The sequence below is a fragment of the Manihot esculenta genome, chromosome 3, assembly GCF_001659605.2.
Source record: "Manihot esculenta cultivar AM560-2 chromosome 3, M.esculenta_v8, whole genome shotgun sequence".
In the NCBI taxonomy this organism is placed as follows: Eukaryota; Viridiplantae; Streptophyta; class Magnoliopsida; order Malpighiales; family Euphorbiaceae; genus Manihot; species Manihot esculenta.
Window position 1 is genome coordinate 16,036,158 of NC_035163.2, and position 16,012 is coordinate 16,052,169.

Sequence of the window (16,012 nt, forward strand, 5' to 3'; positions counted from 1 at the left end):
TTTTAATATAATTTAAAAAATACAAAGATATTTTAATTTTAATTTTAATTTTAATTTTAATTAAATCAATGTACAAAATTGTAAAATATTTAATTAATTTGATTTAAAAATAAATCCAATTAAATAAATTAAAAATTAAAAATTTAATATTTATAAAAATCGAATCAAACTGATTTTAAATAAAAATTAAATTGAATCCAATCAATTTAATTTAATTTAATTTAATTAGTTATGTCTTATAATAAATTTTTTATTTTTTATATTTTTGAATATTTTAAAATTTAATTAAAATATTTAAATACTATTTAATATTTTTATATTATAAAAAATAATATATTATTATTATTAATAAATTCAATTAATTTTTTAATTAAAATTAAAAATAATCAAATTTAAATAAATAAAAATTTAAATTAAATTTCCAAATTAATTCCATCGGATCAATTAAGCAAAGCCTCTCACCTAGGCATGATAATAATTATCGCTTTAAATAATTTGAAAATTGAAAAACAAAAACTTACAAAACAACTTCTGCTGCTGGCTTGTTCCCGAGAGAGGGAAAGAGAGCTACTTAACACTTCTCTGCAACCTTGTATCGGAATCCTATTTCGAAGTTCATCAACTTCGGTCCAAACGGCAGGTGGAGATTGAATCTTTTCTTCATTCAAACTTGAGGTTTGCGTCTTCTTCCAATGTTCTTTTTGGTTAAGAATGGTCTCTAATGAAGGTAGGTTGTGTTTATGTATTTTATTTTTTGTTGTTCTCTTCTAGAGTTTTACTTCTCCTCCTTGTTTATTCTCAAAGCTTGAAACGGGATTTTGATTTGGAAGTTGAGGTACGATTTAATGTTGTAGATATTTAATAATTTTGGGAATTGATTGAAATTTGAGGGATTTGAATGTTTTGTCAATTTTGAAGTTGATTGACAGCGTTCTTATGAGCAAGTAATGAGTTGATTATGTTTTTGAGATTAGCCTCAAGCGAGTTGTAGCAGTTGAAGATTGATATTACTAAAACCATGACAAGCATGGGTGGGAGAATGTTTGGCGGCTATGGGGAAATCAATCTTTGCGTGTTTGATTATCTGGTCCAGCCTCGGCTGTGTCTCAAGCTGAATTCAGACACCATAGTTGTGTAATTTGCAGTCACTGTGATTTGAAGATCTTGATTTTGCAACTTTGCATTGATTTTCAACCCCTTATCTTTAGTTGTTCAACCTTAATCCCAAAGAATTTCAGATTTTACCCTTAAAACACAGCAAACCCGTTAACTTTAGTGCACTGTTAATTTTCTTTATGCTCAAAATCACACAAGGCACACTATCAAACAATTAACCGTGGACATTATTTTACCAAACGAAAAGGAAACATACATCCATGTCAATTGATTAAAGAAAAAGCTTGATGAGGGTTCCAACTAGTACTATCTTGGGGATGTTGCAACCAGTGTTTGGGGACTTATGTTTTGAAATGTTGGAATTCGTATAAAACAAGAAACAAAAGGGAAGGTTTTCCAAAGTCTGAAAATAGCTGATATGGAATTGAAGTGGAATGAAATGAATGACCTATTTGACATTACTATTTGAGCTACTATTGAATATGTTAATTCAAGACTATGAAAAAATTGTATTGAAGTTAAATATGATCACAAGAAGTCACAAAGAATTACTAAACATTAATACGTGTCACATGAATCAATAAAATCCTAACAAAATAGTATTAATATTTTATAAAATCTTTAATATATCAGTAGTACTTTCAAAACCTGTTTATGTTTAACATTCAAAAAAAATTCTTCCTTTAGTTTCTTTGCCTGTACATGTCTTATTTTTTGTGGTTTTATTTTAAATGTGGAGATTGATGTATATATAATGGACATGGGTGCCTAATGCCTCCCCTTTTGGTAAATATTTCCAAAATTTCTTGGTATGCTGACCTGCTTTATCTGTTCTTCTTTTTCGCCTTACTGATATAGCAAAATCAGCATGGTGCTTCCTTTTTTTTTTCCTTTCATTTTCACCCCTTCGCACTCGTGAATTGTTATGGCAGATAAGATAGTTATTTTTTTTATATTTCTTTGATGGTTGGATTGATGTTTATTTTTCACTGGTGGAAAGAGATTCTTTCCATGTGAACTGTACATATATGTTTAGTTGTATCTATTGCATGTGTACATCCATGGGAAATGAATCTTTGATCTTAAATCTCTTTGTGCTCGGGATGGCTGTTTATGCTGTCTTCAAAGTTAATCAGTACCTTTCTGTAGTTGTTGTTTTACTACTCATTCTGACCTTAGATTTTTTTTTTTTGGCCTTTTACCACTAAATAAACATTTCTAAAGTGCAATTGTTCTTTCAAATCCAAATGCCAGGTACCAAGTGATGGAGATGTTATGATGGCAAAGAGGAAGGCTGAAGAGCATATTGAATCAGAAGGGAAAAGGAAAAAGAAAAAGAAATTGGTTACTCCTCGTCCTGCATGCTCATGGGTGCATTTTAGGTAATCACGCTTTCTCAGGATTATTATTTCCTAAATTAAAGAAGATTCATCTTTGGGTTGCTTTTAATTGTGTATATATCTGTGCATCAAATGTTTTAGCCGAGAGTTTATCAAGGAGTACAGTGCTTCACATCCTGAGTCCTCTGGCCTTAAAGCTGTGAGCTTCCTGGTTACCATTGAAATTGATAGAACAATGCCTATAACGTATTTTTGGAGGCTACAATCACCAATGGCTTCTGCCATTTCAGGCCACAAAGGCAGCATCAGATGCTTGGAAGTCAATGAGCTTGGAGGAGAAAGCAACATATACTAGGCGTGCTCGTGAAGTGTGGGATAATTATTTGAGTACAGCTCCTGCTCGTGCCCCCAAGCCAAGGAAACAGGTTTGCTCTTGTTCTTTTCTGGTGTTCTTTTTTTATAGTTATACCAATTTGACAGCTAAATAATGCAGACTAAGCTAGTCACAAGATGCTCTCCCGGACGCTTATTTAATGTGCTGCAGCACCTTACGACAGAGCAAAAGGATGCTGTGAAAAGCATGGGATTTGGCAGCCTTCTTGGCCTTAGATGCCGCACACTGCGCCGAAGCTTATGCCTTTGGCTATTGCAAAGGTTTAATACTTCAGGCCGTAGCTTGGAGATCTGTGGTAAGCGCATTCCTATATCCCCAAAAGATGTGGAGTTTGTGATGGGATTAGCTGCTAGTGGGAAGGATGTTGTTAACTCGGGGCCTGATGATTTAATTGCTGACCTACGTCGAAGCTATAATGCTACAAATCGTGGGATTTCAGTTCGCCTTTTGGAAGAGCGGCTGAAAGCTCCAGAAGCAGGAGAGGAATTTAAAAGATCTTTCGTCCTCTATGCATTGGGCACGCTTTTATCCCCAACAGCAAGGCTGGATGTTAGTCCTTCATTTCTCCACTTCCTGATAAACATAGATGTCATCCATCAGTATAATTGGGGAAACTTCTTACTTGACCGTCTTGTTCGGGAGGTATCTCGCTTTCGCCAAGGGAAGCAGCGTGCAGTTGGTGGCTGTCTTTTGTTTCTTCAGGTGATATAGTTTGTACTTCTGTTCAGATATCCACCTGCATCAATCACAAATCCACTGAAATTTTACTGTTTCTCAGCTCTTCTATTATGAGAGCGTCTCAGTCGATGGACCTGCTGCTTTAGTCCCTACCCCGGTACCATGTTTATCTTCATGGGGTGAGGAAGAGATTACGGAAAGAGAAAAACGAGAAAGAGATCTAGGTGGCTATGGTTTTGGAGAGGTAATTGACATTTCAACTTGTGAAACTTGGCAACATCCAATGCTGATGTTGACATGGATTTGTTTAAGCTTGCTGCTCCTGTCCAGGTGATATGTAAGTATAGTTGCACGAATATGGAGTCATCAGAGTACAGGAACCATATTGATGTCTCACCAACATTGAAAACAAGCACTGGTGTTGCTCATGGCTCTGTCTTTGAACAAGAAGGAGACAAGGTAGAAATTATAATGCCATACATTGGTTATGCTAGTTGTATTATATTCATGTGTTTTGAACTTTGGTATTACAACTCAAAATCCTTAGATAGTTCTGTCTTTGTATTTCAATCCTTATATTATGGGCAGAACCTTCAGTACAGTAGAAGTAGATGCTATAAATAATAGCTGCATATGAATTCTTGGAGATTGGATGAACTGAAAAATTATGGTATGAATATTTTTATCTAATCCTGGTCGGCTCTCTTTTAGATGCTGTCAAATAAGGAATGAATCTGGATATTACTGTTGGAGTGCTAATCAGTTCTCTCTTTCTTCCCCCTTGATGGCTTGATGTTCTTCAGCCTCTATCTTTACCACACCCGAGCCACTAGACATGCCCTTGGTGACGAGGAGCTAACAAATGTTATTTATTAAGATCCTTGTTCCCACCTATGTACGGCAATCTTTAAACTTGGAGCTCCTGTTTGAATTTAAGCTCTAAGCCATAGTCTCAGCTTTGCCTCCACTCCTTCAGTCGGTGGTTTGTGATGCCTGTGGATCTTGACAATATATATTTTTTTTTAATCACAGTACTGATCTCAGTTTTTATTTTCCATTACTAATATAGGACAGCCTTCTTGTCGGGAAAGTAGGATTTGATTAAAAAAGATAATTTTGGGATTTGTGTTAAGAGAAATTAGTGTTTCTTTTCCAGAATAGAGTTAAAAATGAATAAGGGGGTAAAGTTCATATTAGCCCCTCTCTCTCTCCCATTTGTAAAACTAATCAGGCCTTAGAGAGTTAGAGTTTGACTAATATCTTTCTGGAGTCTCACCTAGAAACGTAAGCTTAACAGGCTCTCACCTTTTTAAAGATTACAAACTTGAAATGAAAGTTCATTCTAAAACTGGAAAGCTATTACAAGACTTGCTTTTTTTTTCCATCTGAAACATAGATCAATCCTACTTTGTGATAAAATTCTAATTCATTCAGAAAAGTATGTCTAAAACTGTATCAGCTCAGCTAACAATCACCTAAACAAAAACCAAATATTTGAGGATTTACTTGAAAAACATATTTGAACTTTACCTGTGAAACATACACAACCCATAAGTATGAAGTTCCCAAAAAAACTATTGACCTCTTTTTTTTATCTGCATAATTCTGCTTTATGCTGCTGTTAGAAAGTTGAATCTGTGTTTAGATGGAAGCATTCTGATGGACCAATTCATTCTGATTAACAAAATTAAAAACTTATAATGGAATAGTGAAATGGATTTTTTCGCACAAGTTATGACTTGGGTATGGTGGTTCAAATGAAGCAGAAAATATTTTAGGTAGTACTTGTTGCCAGTTTTACTTTTTAACTGATCAATTTTTGTAGTGGATATATACTTTAAAACAATGACTTTATAGATGTCTGTCTTTATGCAGATAAAAGTTGCAAACAATCTCATGACTAGCAGTATAGCGTGCAGGGGAATTGATGCGACTGCTGAATCAACAGGAAAACCATGCCGAAATAAGGAGTATGGGTGTAATGTAACTCTGGATTATAACAATGATCATGAAGAAACATGCATCTTTTCACCTTGTGCTTGCCCTCTTCCAAACTGTAACTTCACCGGCTCATCTGAGCAATTGTCATTACACTTCAGCAGCAAACATTGGGATTCTGGAAGGCGTTTCAGATACAACAATCCTTTGTCTGTCTCCTTGGGGATAAATGAACAGTTCCTTGTTCTTCAAGCCGAAGAAGATGGTATTCTTTTTCTCCTCAACAAGAGCATCGAGAGTATCGGGAATATGATAATGGTAACATGTATTGGACCAAGCTCATCAAAGGAAAAGTTCTTGTATGATCTTGTGGCAGGTAGAGGAGTTAGCTCTCTTAGATTAAAATCATTGGCAGAGTATTTTCCTGGAAGGGTGGAAGGTTTTCCCCCTATAGATTTTCTTTTGATTCCTTTTCGTTTCCTAGGTTATTCTGGGCAGCTTGAATTGGAGGTTTGTATATGGAATTCAAAGGAATCAGGTGCAGGTTGTTCTTAGGTGCTGTTAGAATTATTCAATGTAAATTATGATGGACGATAACTGTATTTGTTGTTTGTGGAAAATATAAACAAGTTCATATTTTTATCCAAGAGATAGCAAAATTTGCAAAGAGAATTTTATACGAGATGGCTTTTGAATTAAAAATTTTAGATTAAACTTATATTAATTTCCTTTTAATTTTGATTTTAAAGTCTTAATACATTTTGAATAATTCAAGTCTTAATACATTTTGAATAATTCTCCAGGCGTGGATCGTATGATTTTTTCCAAAGAAACCTTTATTTGTAAAACTCTTGCTTTCATTTTCGTGGTCTTTTTTTTATCGAAAGATATATTAATGAATAAAACCTTTATTTATAAAACTTTTGTAAAAAAAAAAGCTTAATCCAATACATTAGAAAAATAAGCGTGGGTAAAAAAAAGTTCAAATACAAATAAATTAGTAAAAAACTACTACCGAAAAATTTAGGTGTTAAGCAACAGAAGTTAAGCATTATTCCACCCTTAGTTTCGGCAAAGCCCAAAACAAAAAGAACCTTTTGTTCAACGAAAGAGAAATGCTTTTACACTAGAGAAAAACCCATAAATCTATTGATACATAATTATTATATATATCACAAGAGCATCAAAACATAGACGAAGTGAGAAGCACCCAACACTAGAACCAAATGGTTTAGCCACAAAAGGAGCACAAAGAGGTCCTCGACAATCTTCTCTCCATGCGCTACAAGTGCTAGCCAAGTTAGAACTTAAAAGAGGAACCAAACCATCCATCAGTAGAGCTCTACAAAAGGAACCAAGCAGTGCCCTTATCCGCTCAAACTAGTCTTTAAGATCGACCATCTACCACTCGTAGATCGGCTAAATACTCCAGAGATGCTTTGATTTTTAAGTAAATTTAAACATTTCCAAAGAAAAAATGATAACATGCAAACTACTGAGACTCAGGACGACAGAAAAAAAACAACCTTTACCTGCAAATAGAATATACACTCTAACAGACAAATCTAAAGAAAATAAGAAGAAAAGGAAACAAGAAGGCAGCCAAAAAAGACCCTCTCAACCAGAAAGGACCAATGCCAGAAAAGGAAAAACACTAAAAGAAAAATTATAAACATCCAACCTAATAGTGGAGAGAAGGAACTGACAGCCAGGTAGAGAAAATTTGGAGTAGCCAAAAGGTCTAAAAGGCTAGAACTTTAAAAACCAGAAGAGAAGAAAAAGTTGTGTTCCTGTGATTGTCAGATAATTTTAAAAGACACACACATACACTTATGAATAAATGATTAGTAACTATACTAAAAAAAGAAAATGAATGGTTAGTAACGTCTTATTGTCTTTGCTAACCTCTACTTAGAGCGAACTGTGAAAGGTATTTATATTGATCTCAAATGTATTAGGATAGTTTCTTCCTCTCAATTTAAAAAAAAAAAAAAAAAAAGAAAAACTTATTGTCTCTTTATTGACATGTGGCCACTAACCTAATTGTTATAAGGACTTAAAAATAAAGTTTATGAAACAAATGTTTTAAAGTCTAACTAATTTAAAAAAAAAAAAGAGAAAAAGAGAGCAATAGTATGGTCAAAGACTTTTTGAATTCGACTTCCTTTATCAAAAAATGTCGTATTTAAGTTTGTCATTGATGGTGTATTTGATTTTAGATTTTCTCCATTAGTGGTTTATTCTCACCTCCCAGAGCATGAGTTTAATACTTTTTTCTCTCTATTTTTTTCTTTTTCTTCTTTATGGTTGAGACTAAATTTGGGCTCTTATGTGGAGGTTTTTGTATGATATATAGTCAGCTACCAGTTCTACAGAGATTATTTCTTTTTTACATAGGAGGTTTTCTTGCATGTAGACGATGGTATTTCAAGATGAATGTCGCTTTGTTGTTCATCAAAATCCCTATAGCTTAGAGGCAAGGGCTCCACCTCATCTCTCCCGGTGATGTGTCTCCTGATTTATAAAGTCCAAAAATTTGAGTTGTTTTCTCTTTATATTGAGCTCTTTTTGTTTTTTATTGGTGTTGCAAGGCATTTATTTCTAGTTTGAAATGGCGAAGTGTAAGGGTGTTTTCTCTTAGCGTAGCAATAGTAAATGCATTAGGCGCATTTCTCCTCGGTTTTCTAGGGTGGGAATTGGATTGCTTTTGGTTGATTTTCTAACTTGATTTCTTTCTGATTCAATTTGTTCAAAGGGTTGGACTTTTCTAATTTTTGTAATTTTTATACTTTTATTTATAATTTGTCTGTTTAATCTTGGTTATACACTCATTTGCACATTAAAAAGAAAATCAAAAGTTCCATTTAATATTTACTGTGATCGTGGTTGTAACTGGAGCTAGATTGTTGAGTGCTGATCAATCTTGATTAGAACTATATATTATTTTTGTGAATTTCGAATCAAACCAAAATATCATATAAAATTAAAAAGTAACTTTTACTAAAATTTACGGTTATAATTTATTTTTGCTTTTTATCAAGAACTATATTGAAATTATTTTAAAATTATATCCAATCGAAACTGAACCGAATAACTAATTTTATATCTATGTGGTTAAATACATTTATAAATTTAATAAAATTATATATATATATATACTTGTAATTAATTAAAATTGTTATATAAGTCATAAATATATTAAATTATTTTATAATTTTTATTTATATGATTAAATCATATGTTAATCACATAATATACATTTAGATATTATATTTACACATATATCTTTAATTAAAAGTATAATTAAATACTATGTATAAAATAATGTGATATTCTTACTAAGAATTATATAAAATATTTTTAATAATATTATTATTATTGTTTAAATATTGCTGTTATTATTTTACTATTATTTTGATGCTAAAAGTTTAAAATTATTTACTATTTTAAAATAAATATAAGAACATTGTAATTTATGTATAATAATTAAAATTTTAACTAAAATTAAAATTAAAATAAGAAGTGAAATTATAGTGAAATTTAATTTCTAATTTAATCTTAAAAATCAAAGAAAAAATGTTTAGTTCTGATTTTGACTTCAATTTCAAAATTAATCTCCAATTTTAATCGAATTAAACTAATCTAATTTAGTATTTTATTCAATTTTTAAAGATATCAATACAATTTCGATTTTAATTTGAATAATTTTAATTTTCCGCTTTGATTCAATTAATTGATATTAAAACCGATTTTTACCTCCCATAGACCGACACCGTTTTTCACTTTTATAAAACCTTAATTATTGAAGCACTCTCAAAAGCTATCTGCTGCCCGTAGCTTCTCAAATGCCACACGAGTTTTTCAAGAACCACGGACACTTGCCCAACAACAGATGATTTAACAAACCAACTTCATCCTTCGTCGCATCTTTTTCTCGTCGTCCTCCAACGCTTTTGATAGATGCGCTCAAAAAAAAAGTTCCATAAAAAAAATATTTTCTTAACTAAAAGAAAATTAAATTAATTTTATAAAAATTCACTTTTATTAAAAAAATAATTTTTGTAACAAAATTATTTATACCATTAAATTATATATATATAAATTTATTAATATATTTTATTTTTTAATATTACAATTAAAAATAAAAAACATGTTATTTTTAAAAAAATATTTATCAAAAAAATATTTTCAGATATTCTCCGGAAAAAAAAATAGTTGATTGCCTCAGACTAATTAGTCAAAATAACCCTAATTTTACTTCCTCTCTTTCCCTCTCCACCATCTCTCTTCTCTCTCCTCTTCTTCTATTTTTCATGTAAATATTTCTTTTTTCAAACACAAATATCCATTAAAGGAAATAAAATGCATGGCCAAAGGCCTACATTTAGAAACATCATAAAACAACTAAGGCCCAATTACATATATAAACCAAGGAAATCCCATAAAAATTTTGAGCACTAGAACTCAAAAAACATAACTAGATCCGACAAAGGATCCAAAGATAAAAACTAACTGCACCAGTTTTCTTGGTAACTCTGGCTATCCTAGGAAAGGGAGATAAAAGATTGATAAAAACTCGCCTCCTTGCTACTGTAGCCTTTAACGCCCATCAAACACACATTGAAGCCCATAGCGACAAGAACTCATAAACCTACATAAAAAACTATCGTCCCCAGACAAAGAAGATCATGCTCAAACTTAAAGCACATGTAGATCTCACGGGGATGGAGGATGGACAGTCGCTTCAAGAAAGAATTGCTACAAACCACTAAGCTTTGGGTCAAGGGAGACTTAGAACAAAATGAAGGCTTCCAAATGAGGAATTGTTCTTTGGTGACCTATTGCCCCTTCTAAGGCTTGCTCCATGAACTACCATCGAACCACCTTTCACCAGACTACGACAACTTCATCTTGCATACGAACTTTGGAAGTCTCCGATTGTAAACATCACTACATGCAACCACCAAAGTCACCAAGAATAAAAAAATGGTAAATCCACAGGCATCATAAACCAGAGTAACCAATCTACTAATGAAACAAGAAAAAAACCTGGATGGAATTGTATATTATAGAATCTCGTAAGTTTTCCACCCAATCTGCTAGAACCAAACGAGTATATAAAACACCACCCAAAAGTGAGGAGAGATGCTCACTCTTCAAGCAGTAGGAAGACAAAGGTCCCTCTCTGCTAGGCAGGGGGGAACCGACTAAACAAATGTAGGGAGATGAAACTTCAAGAAACCAAAGGCTATTGAGAGAAAAATCTCTCTCTAGAAGAAACTAGAGCGAGAGAAGAAGACTAGGGTTCTTATTATCAAAGTTTTTTTTTTATGAAGATAGTTGTGAATTATAGTTAATTGATATATATATATAAAATTATACTTAAGTCGAGTATAATTGCTTTTTCATCCTATTTTATAGTTTAAATTTAAATAACTACATTAGGAGGATAAAATAATTTTACTATAATTTTTTATGCTTATATTAAAATTTTACAAGTAAATATTATATTGACTAAACAAATAAATTATACAATCTGAATAACTTGTATTTATATAATTCTGTAGAGAATAAATAAGTGGCAAATTAAGATTCTAGAAAAAAAATACCATGGATAAAAAAAAAGTTAATAATAATAATAATAATAATAATAAAACACTACACAAAGTTGAAGAAAATCAAGTCAAGGGATGTAATGGTTTCAAATTGAAAATATAATTGCTTGTATCATGGTTATTTAACCTCTACTAAGCAGCAATTGCAAAAAGATAATAAGGTAAGTTCATAATAAAAGAAATAATAGTAACAGCATCACATACCATAAATCACTGACCTTTTCATTATTGGTTTTAAAGAACATGGCTTTGGAGCATCATCACTTTCTGCAGAACTGACGCTCACTTGCATGTACATATTTTGTGTTTGAAACAAATCAAATGCCTACTAGCAGAGTGGCTAAAGGAAAGAAAGAATGCATATTACATTTGTGAAGTCTTGCCCACTTGTCCTCTCTTTTTGGTTCTAGCCAATGGCCAAGTAGAACAGGATATGGTTTTGGCCAAGTAGAACAGGATATGGTTTTTTTTTCTTCCTAAAGCCTATTTCTTTGCCTTTGCAAATCTCAAGCATCTATACTTTTCACCACTTACAGTGATTTCAAGAGCTCCATCTTGATTATCTTGATTTGATGCAGTTCCCATTAGAACGCTTTTCTCTTTCTCAAGATTTTCTTTTTCCATCTTCAGCCTTGCTTCTTGACGAGCAATCTCGGCCTGAATGAAGCAAAGATGTAATAGTTGAGAAGTTATTAATAGAAAATTATCATACAAAGACAGATGAAGACAATTAAGCAGTTTCATAACACACAAGCAATTTCCCAACAACACAAACACAGCAAAGACAAAAACTACCAAGAAAGAGACTTCATTTATTAGCTGCGCAGCACTCCATGCCTCAATAAAAAAACTAGTAAAGGTGTGTAATTTGAACTTTCCAACAGATGCCAACCAGCAGTCAAATCCAAGGTTCTGCATAGGAAATCAAAACCCACTAAAGAACCACTAAGTCGACAAGATTCCAAGAATACAAGAATTTGCACAGATGATGGGGAAATAAGAGCATGTGTTGTTTAATACTTAGAGAATAAAGGTATAAGAATAATAAGAACTCTCTCTCTAATAATTATCAACAATGCAACATCTGAATTAGGAAACAGCTTCTATATTGAAATGTCATGATGTGGCACATCCATTAAAGTAGCAATTCAGTGAGGCGCATATAGAAGAGCTATGTTATCCAAAACTATCTCAATTAAATTCAATACGTTATAAGAAATAATCCAATTCAAAGTTATACTTAATCAAAACACTATATGTTAAACATTGATTAGAAGTTCACACCAGATAACTAATCAAAACGAGAACTTGCTGCAACTTTTTAGGTATCAGAACATACTTCAACAACCCAAATATATTGCACCTAAAAACAGTGAAGGTTCAAAAAGCAACTGCTTTATGTTAATACCAGCACCTTAATGTTTATCACTACACATCACCCCACATATATCCGCAGGTGGAAGATAAATAATCTATAAAAAGAGGAAGGCTAACTCTCATTAAAAACAGTCTTCCAATTTTCTTGTAAACTTTAGATCACCTTCTAGCCATTATCTAACATTCAGAAAAAGAACCCTTCAAGTAATATGGGAGACAAGTTGTAATATCACACTAGGAAACAGATGAGGGTTTCTTCAGATAGGAGTGATTTGCACAAAAAAAACAAGGGATGTGAATTTCAATTTAGAAATTGCAGTTTTATAAACCACAATGAAAGCAATCCCATTGTGAATATCGATTGGCAGACCCTATAAATTTCATAAAATCCAGTTTATTCAAAAGAAGCCTTAAAAACCCAAGATTTTCCAAGAACCAAAACCTGTAATTCGAGTACATGAAAACATAAAATGTTACAAGCAGTGGATAAAAGCAATTAAAAAAAAAAAAGGAAAATGCAAGAACCTCGCGACGAGAGAGCTCAGCCTTCCAAGCAGCTTCGCGCTCTGCGACTTCGCGTTCACGCTCTTCAATATAACTTTGCATCTCTCTCTCCTTCATAATTCTGTCTTGAATATCAGCATCCAGAGCTTCCTTCAGCTCCTGAACGAACTTGTCTACCACAGCCTTAATCCTCAGCGACATCTCTCTTCCACTTCCAATCCAATTGGAGGACCTCCCTACTATAATACTAATTTTTGATTTTGGGTATCATAATCAACAATTTGCTTACAATTTCGTTTGTCTCATTTGTAGAAAGGAATGGAAATGGAAATGAAAATGGAAATGGAAATGGAAATGAAAATGAAAATGGAAATGGAAAAGAGTAGAGAGAGAGAGAGAGAGAGAGAGAGAGAGAGAGAGAGTCCAATTCGTGAACGGGGAAGAAAGACGATCCTTATTAATATTGTATTTTTGTGGGCTATACTTTGCAACATATTTATTCCTTGCTTTTGCTTATGAGAATAGTGCTCCCAATTAGGATAAAACTTCATTCGGAACCCTTTATATTATATTAGTCTTCGAAACAAATCGTAATAATTAAATAAAATTAATAAATTTTAAATTTTAATTTAATTTTTATTATTTTTTCAATTTTAAATATTAAAAATATTTAATTATTTTAATTTAATTCTGATTCAATTTTAATCTTAAAAAAATAAATTTAATAAAATCAAACAAAATTATTTTTTATAATATTATATCGTTTTGATAATGTAAAAATATCATACATTAATTAATATTGAAATATTTTAATTAAATATTATAATATTAAATATAATATATAAAAAATAAAAAATTTATTAAAAAATTAATAAATAAAATCGAATGAGATAAACTCAATAAATTAAATCAAATTTAATTAAAATAAATTAATCTTTTTAATTTTATTCGATTTTCATAAAATTTTAATTTTAATTTTTAATTTATTTAATTTAATTCAATTTAACTAAATATTCATCCTTACTTCTAAGTATTTATAGAATTTAATTTAATTTATAAACATTTAAATTTCACGTCGAGTCTAGATGTTAGAAAAATGTTTTTTTTTTAAATATCATTTTAGAAGCCGTTAAAAAAGTTATTTGAAAAAAGTTATTTCATTATTTTATTTTTTTATAATAAAAAATAATTTAAAAATACATTTTAATATTTAAAAAAAATATTTTTGTCAATTCTAATAATAATAATGCTAAATAGATTCTTGTTCTTTGTCTGAAATAAAAAAATTCACAAGAATTTAATTCAATTAACTTATTCTTTAATAAATTTTTTTTGAAATATACAAATTTAATTATATTTAATTTGAAAATTTTTTATTTTAAAAAATAAAAATTTTATACTCTTATTTGATATGTATTTTTATAATAAAATAATTGAATTATATCAATAAAATTAAATTCTTTTAACCTTTATTTGGTATCCATTTCTTCAAAGAAAATAATTGAATTCTATTAATGGAGTTCAATTCATTTCTATTTACAAATAAATTCATTTGTTTGAAATCAGTTTAAATTCAATTCAACTCTTTTTATATTAAATAAATTAATAATAAGTTGAAATTAATTTATTTTTCATCATTTTTATTATTTTTAAATTAAACATAAATACTTATTCTTATAAAAATCAGTTTTATCACATTTATTTAAAAAAATATTTTTAATATTATAACAAAATTTAAAATCTAAATTTTACATAATTTTTATCATTAAAATTATAAAGATTATTTTTTAATATAATAAATTTTTTAATATTAATTATATATGTATTAAATATTAATAGTCAATATTAAATTAAAATAATTTTTTTAATAGAGCAATTATTAATTAAAAAATAAAAAATAAATTTAAAAATTAAAACAAATAAAAAAAAGAATAAAAAAATAGTTTTCAAAGGCTACTTAGGTAATTTTGATGTAAATAGTTTTAAATGAAATTATTTTTTATAAAATTCTAATAATTTTCGCAAGATTTACTTTTTAATTTAAAATCAATTCCCACGGAAATTTAAGGAAATTGAATTTTTACACTATTAGTTTTGCTGAATATAAAAATTAAAAAAAAGAATTTAATTTTTTAAATTTTTTTAAATTAAGCATTCCAAATAAAAATAATATAATTTTATAATATTTAATTTGAATTCCTTTTAAATAATGAATCATTTGAAATAAAAGATTAATGCTTATTTAGTTTATATGAACTTAAACAAGTATGTATTTTTATTAAAATACTTGATAAGTAAATAATATTTTTGGTAAAAACGTAATTTATTAAGTATATTTAATTAAAAAATATTTTAAATTATTGATGGTACATGACAATCGTCGAAACTAAGCTATAAATTGTTAATACGAGATAGATCCATGTGACAAGGGTCTGGTAAGTGGAAAATGTATTTATTCTGCAGGAATGAAGATCTGAATATCATAACACCCTATATATTATCAGGACTCGCCTTTCCTTCGATAAGACAAGTCCTAATACGAAATTACCGTTAATAGACACAGTCCAGCGTGTTACTGTATTTGCTCTAAATCATTATCTTGCACCTTTTTTATATGTCATTTTGATTATTAATAAAATAGATTTTATTATCATTATTATTTGTTTGCATGTTACGTAATAATGATTAATATCCCTGGTTGCTTATTATTATGGTGATAATAATAAAATATGATTAGTATGATTATTGATTGATAATCATGAGATAATTATGTATATGTTGATATAATTCAATAATCATAGATATTTGTTAGAGAACAAAGTACTGGATGGACCCACATTGAGATCACTACATAGGTTATTGTCATAAGTGCATCTCAAGATAGTTATATTTTAATCATTTGACTTGATATTGTTATAGTTTCCAACATAAGGACGGTTATGTTTTAACATAACCAAACATTGTCTTTAATCGAATAATCATAAAAGCTATGATTGAGCATAATAGAAATTATGTAAAGGATATTGAACAATCAAGATAGAATTTGTCCC

General features: G+C 30.0%; 2 protein-coding genes across 5 annotated transcripts; one reads left to right on the forward strand and one right to left on the reverse strand.

Moving 5' to 3' along the window:
* Positions 1-499: 499 nt before the first annotated feature.
* LOC110611342 lies at positions 500-6,113 on the forward strand. Its single transcript, XM_021751605.2, has 9 exons — positions 500-675; positions 772-835; positions 2,371-2,498; positions 2,598-2,655; positions 2,747-2,881; positions 2,950-3,552; positions 3,629-3,772; positions 3,841-3,987; positions 5,386-6,113. The coding sequence occupies exons 3-9, from the start codon at positions 2,392-2,394 to the stop codon at positions 6,019-6,021; spliced, it is 1,830 nt and encodes a 609-aa protein (XP_021607297.1). The 5' UTR covers positions 500-675; positions 772-835; positions 2,371-2,391; the 3' UTR covers positions 6,022-6,113.
* Positions 6,114-9,704: 3,591 nt separating this feature from the next.
* On the reverse strand, positions 9,705-13,400 carry LOC110610661. 4 transcript variants are annotated; one of them, XR_002487252.2, is made up of 4 exons: positions 12,984-13,378; positions 11,877-11,993; positions 11,300-11,738; positions 9,705-10,416 (listed from the first exon to the last, which is right to left on the reverse strand). XR_002487252.2 is itself a non-coding variant. In XM_021750694.2 (3 exons), the coding sequence occupies exons 1-3, from the start codon at positions 13,161-13,163 to the stop codon at positions 11,565-11,567; spliced, it is 471 nt and encodes a 156-aa protein (XP_021606386.1). In that variant the 5' UTR covers positions 13,164-13,378; the 3' UTR covers positions 11,283-11,564. The 4 variants fall into 4 exon arrangements, 2 of the variants coding, with proteins under 2 accessions (XP_021606386.1, XP_021606388.1); XR_006350142.1 differs by having other exon boundaries at positions 11,286-11,738; XM_021750694.2 differs by lacking the exon at positions 9,705-10,416 and having other exon boundaries at positions 11,283-11,738.
* Between the last annotated feature and the right edge of the window lie 2,612 nt (positions 13,401-16,012).

Coding starts and splice junctions, on each gene's coding strand:
- LOC110610661 (XM_021750694.2), bottom strand. CDS start 13,163: ATGTCGCTGAGGATTAAGGCTGTGGTAGACAAGTTCGTTCAGGAGCTG. Junction 11,994..12,983: donor CTGAGCTCTCTCGTCGCGAG/GTTCTTGCATTT, acceptor TTTCCTATGCAG/AACCTTGGATTTGACTGCTG. Junction 11,739..11,876: donor TAAATGAAGTCTCTTTCTTG/GTAGTTTTTGTC, acceptor TGCTTCATTCAG/GCCGAGATTGCTCGTCAAGA.
- LOC110611342 (XM_021751605.2), top strand. CDS start 2,392: ATGATGGCAAAGAGGAAGGCTGAAGAGCATATTGAATCAGAAGGGAAA. Junction 3,553..3,628: donor GCTGTCTTTTGTTTCTTCAG/GTGATATAGTTT, acceptor ACTGTTTCTCAG/CTCTTCTATTATGAGAGCGT. Junction 3,988..5,385: donor TTGAACAAGAAGGAGACAAG/GTAGAAATTATA, acceptor ATGACTTTATAG/ATGTCTGTCTTTATGCAGAT.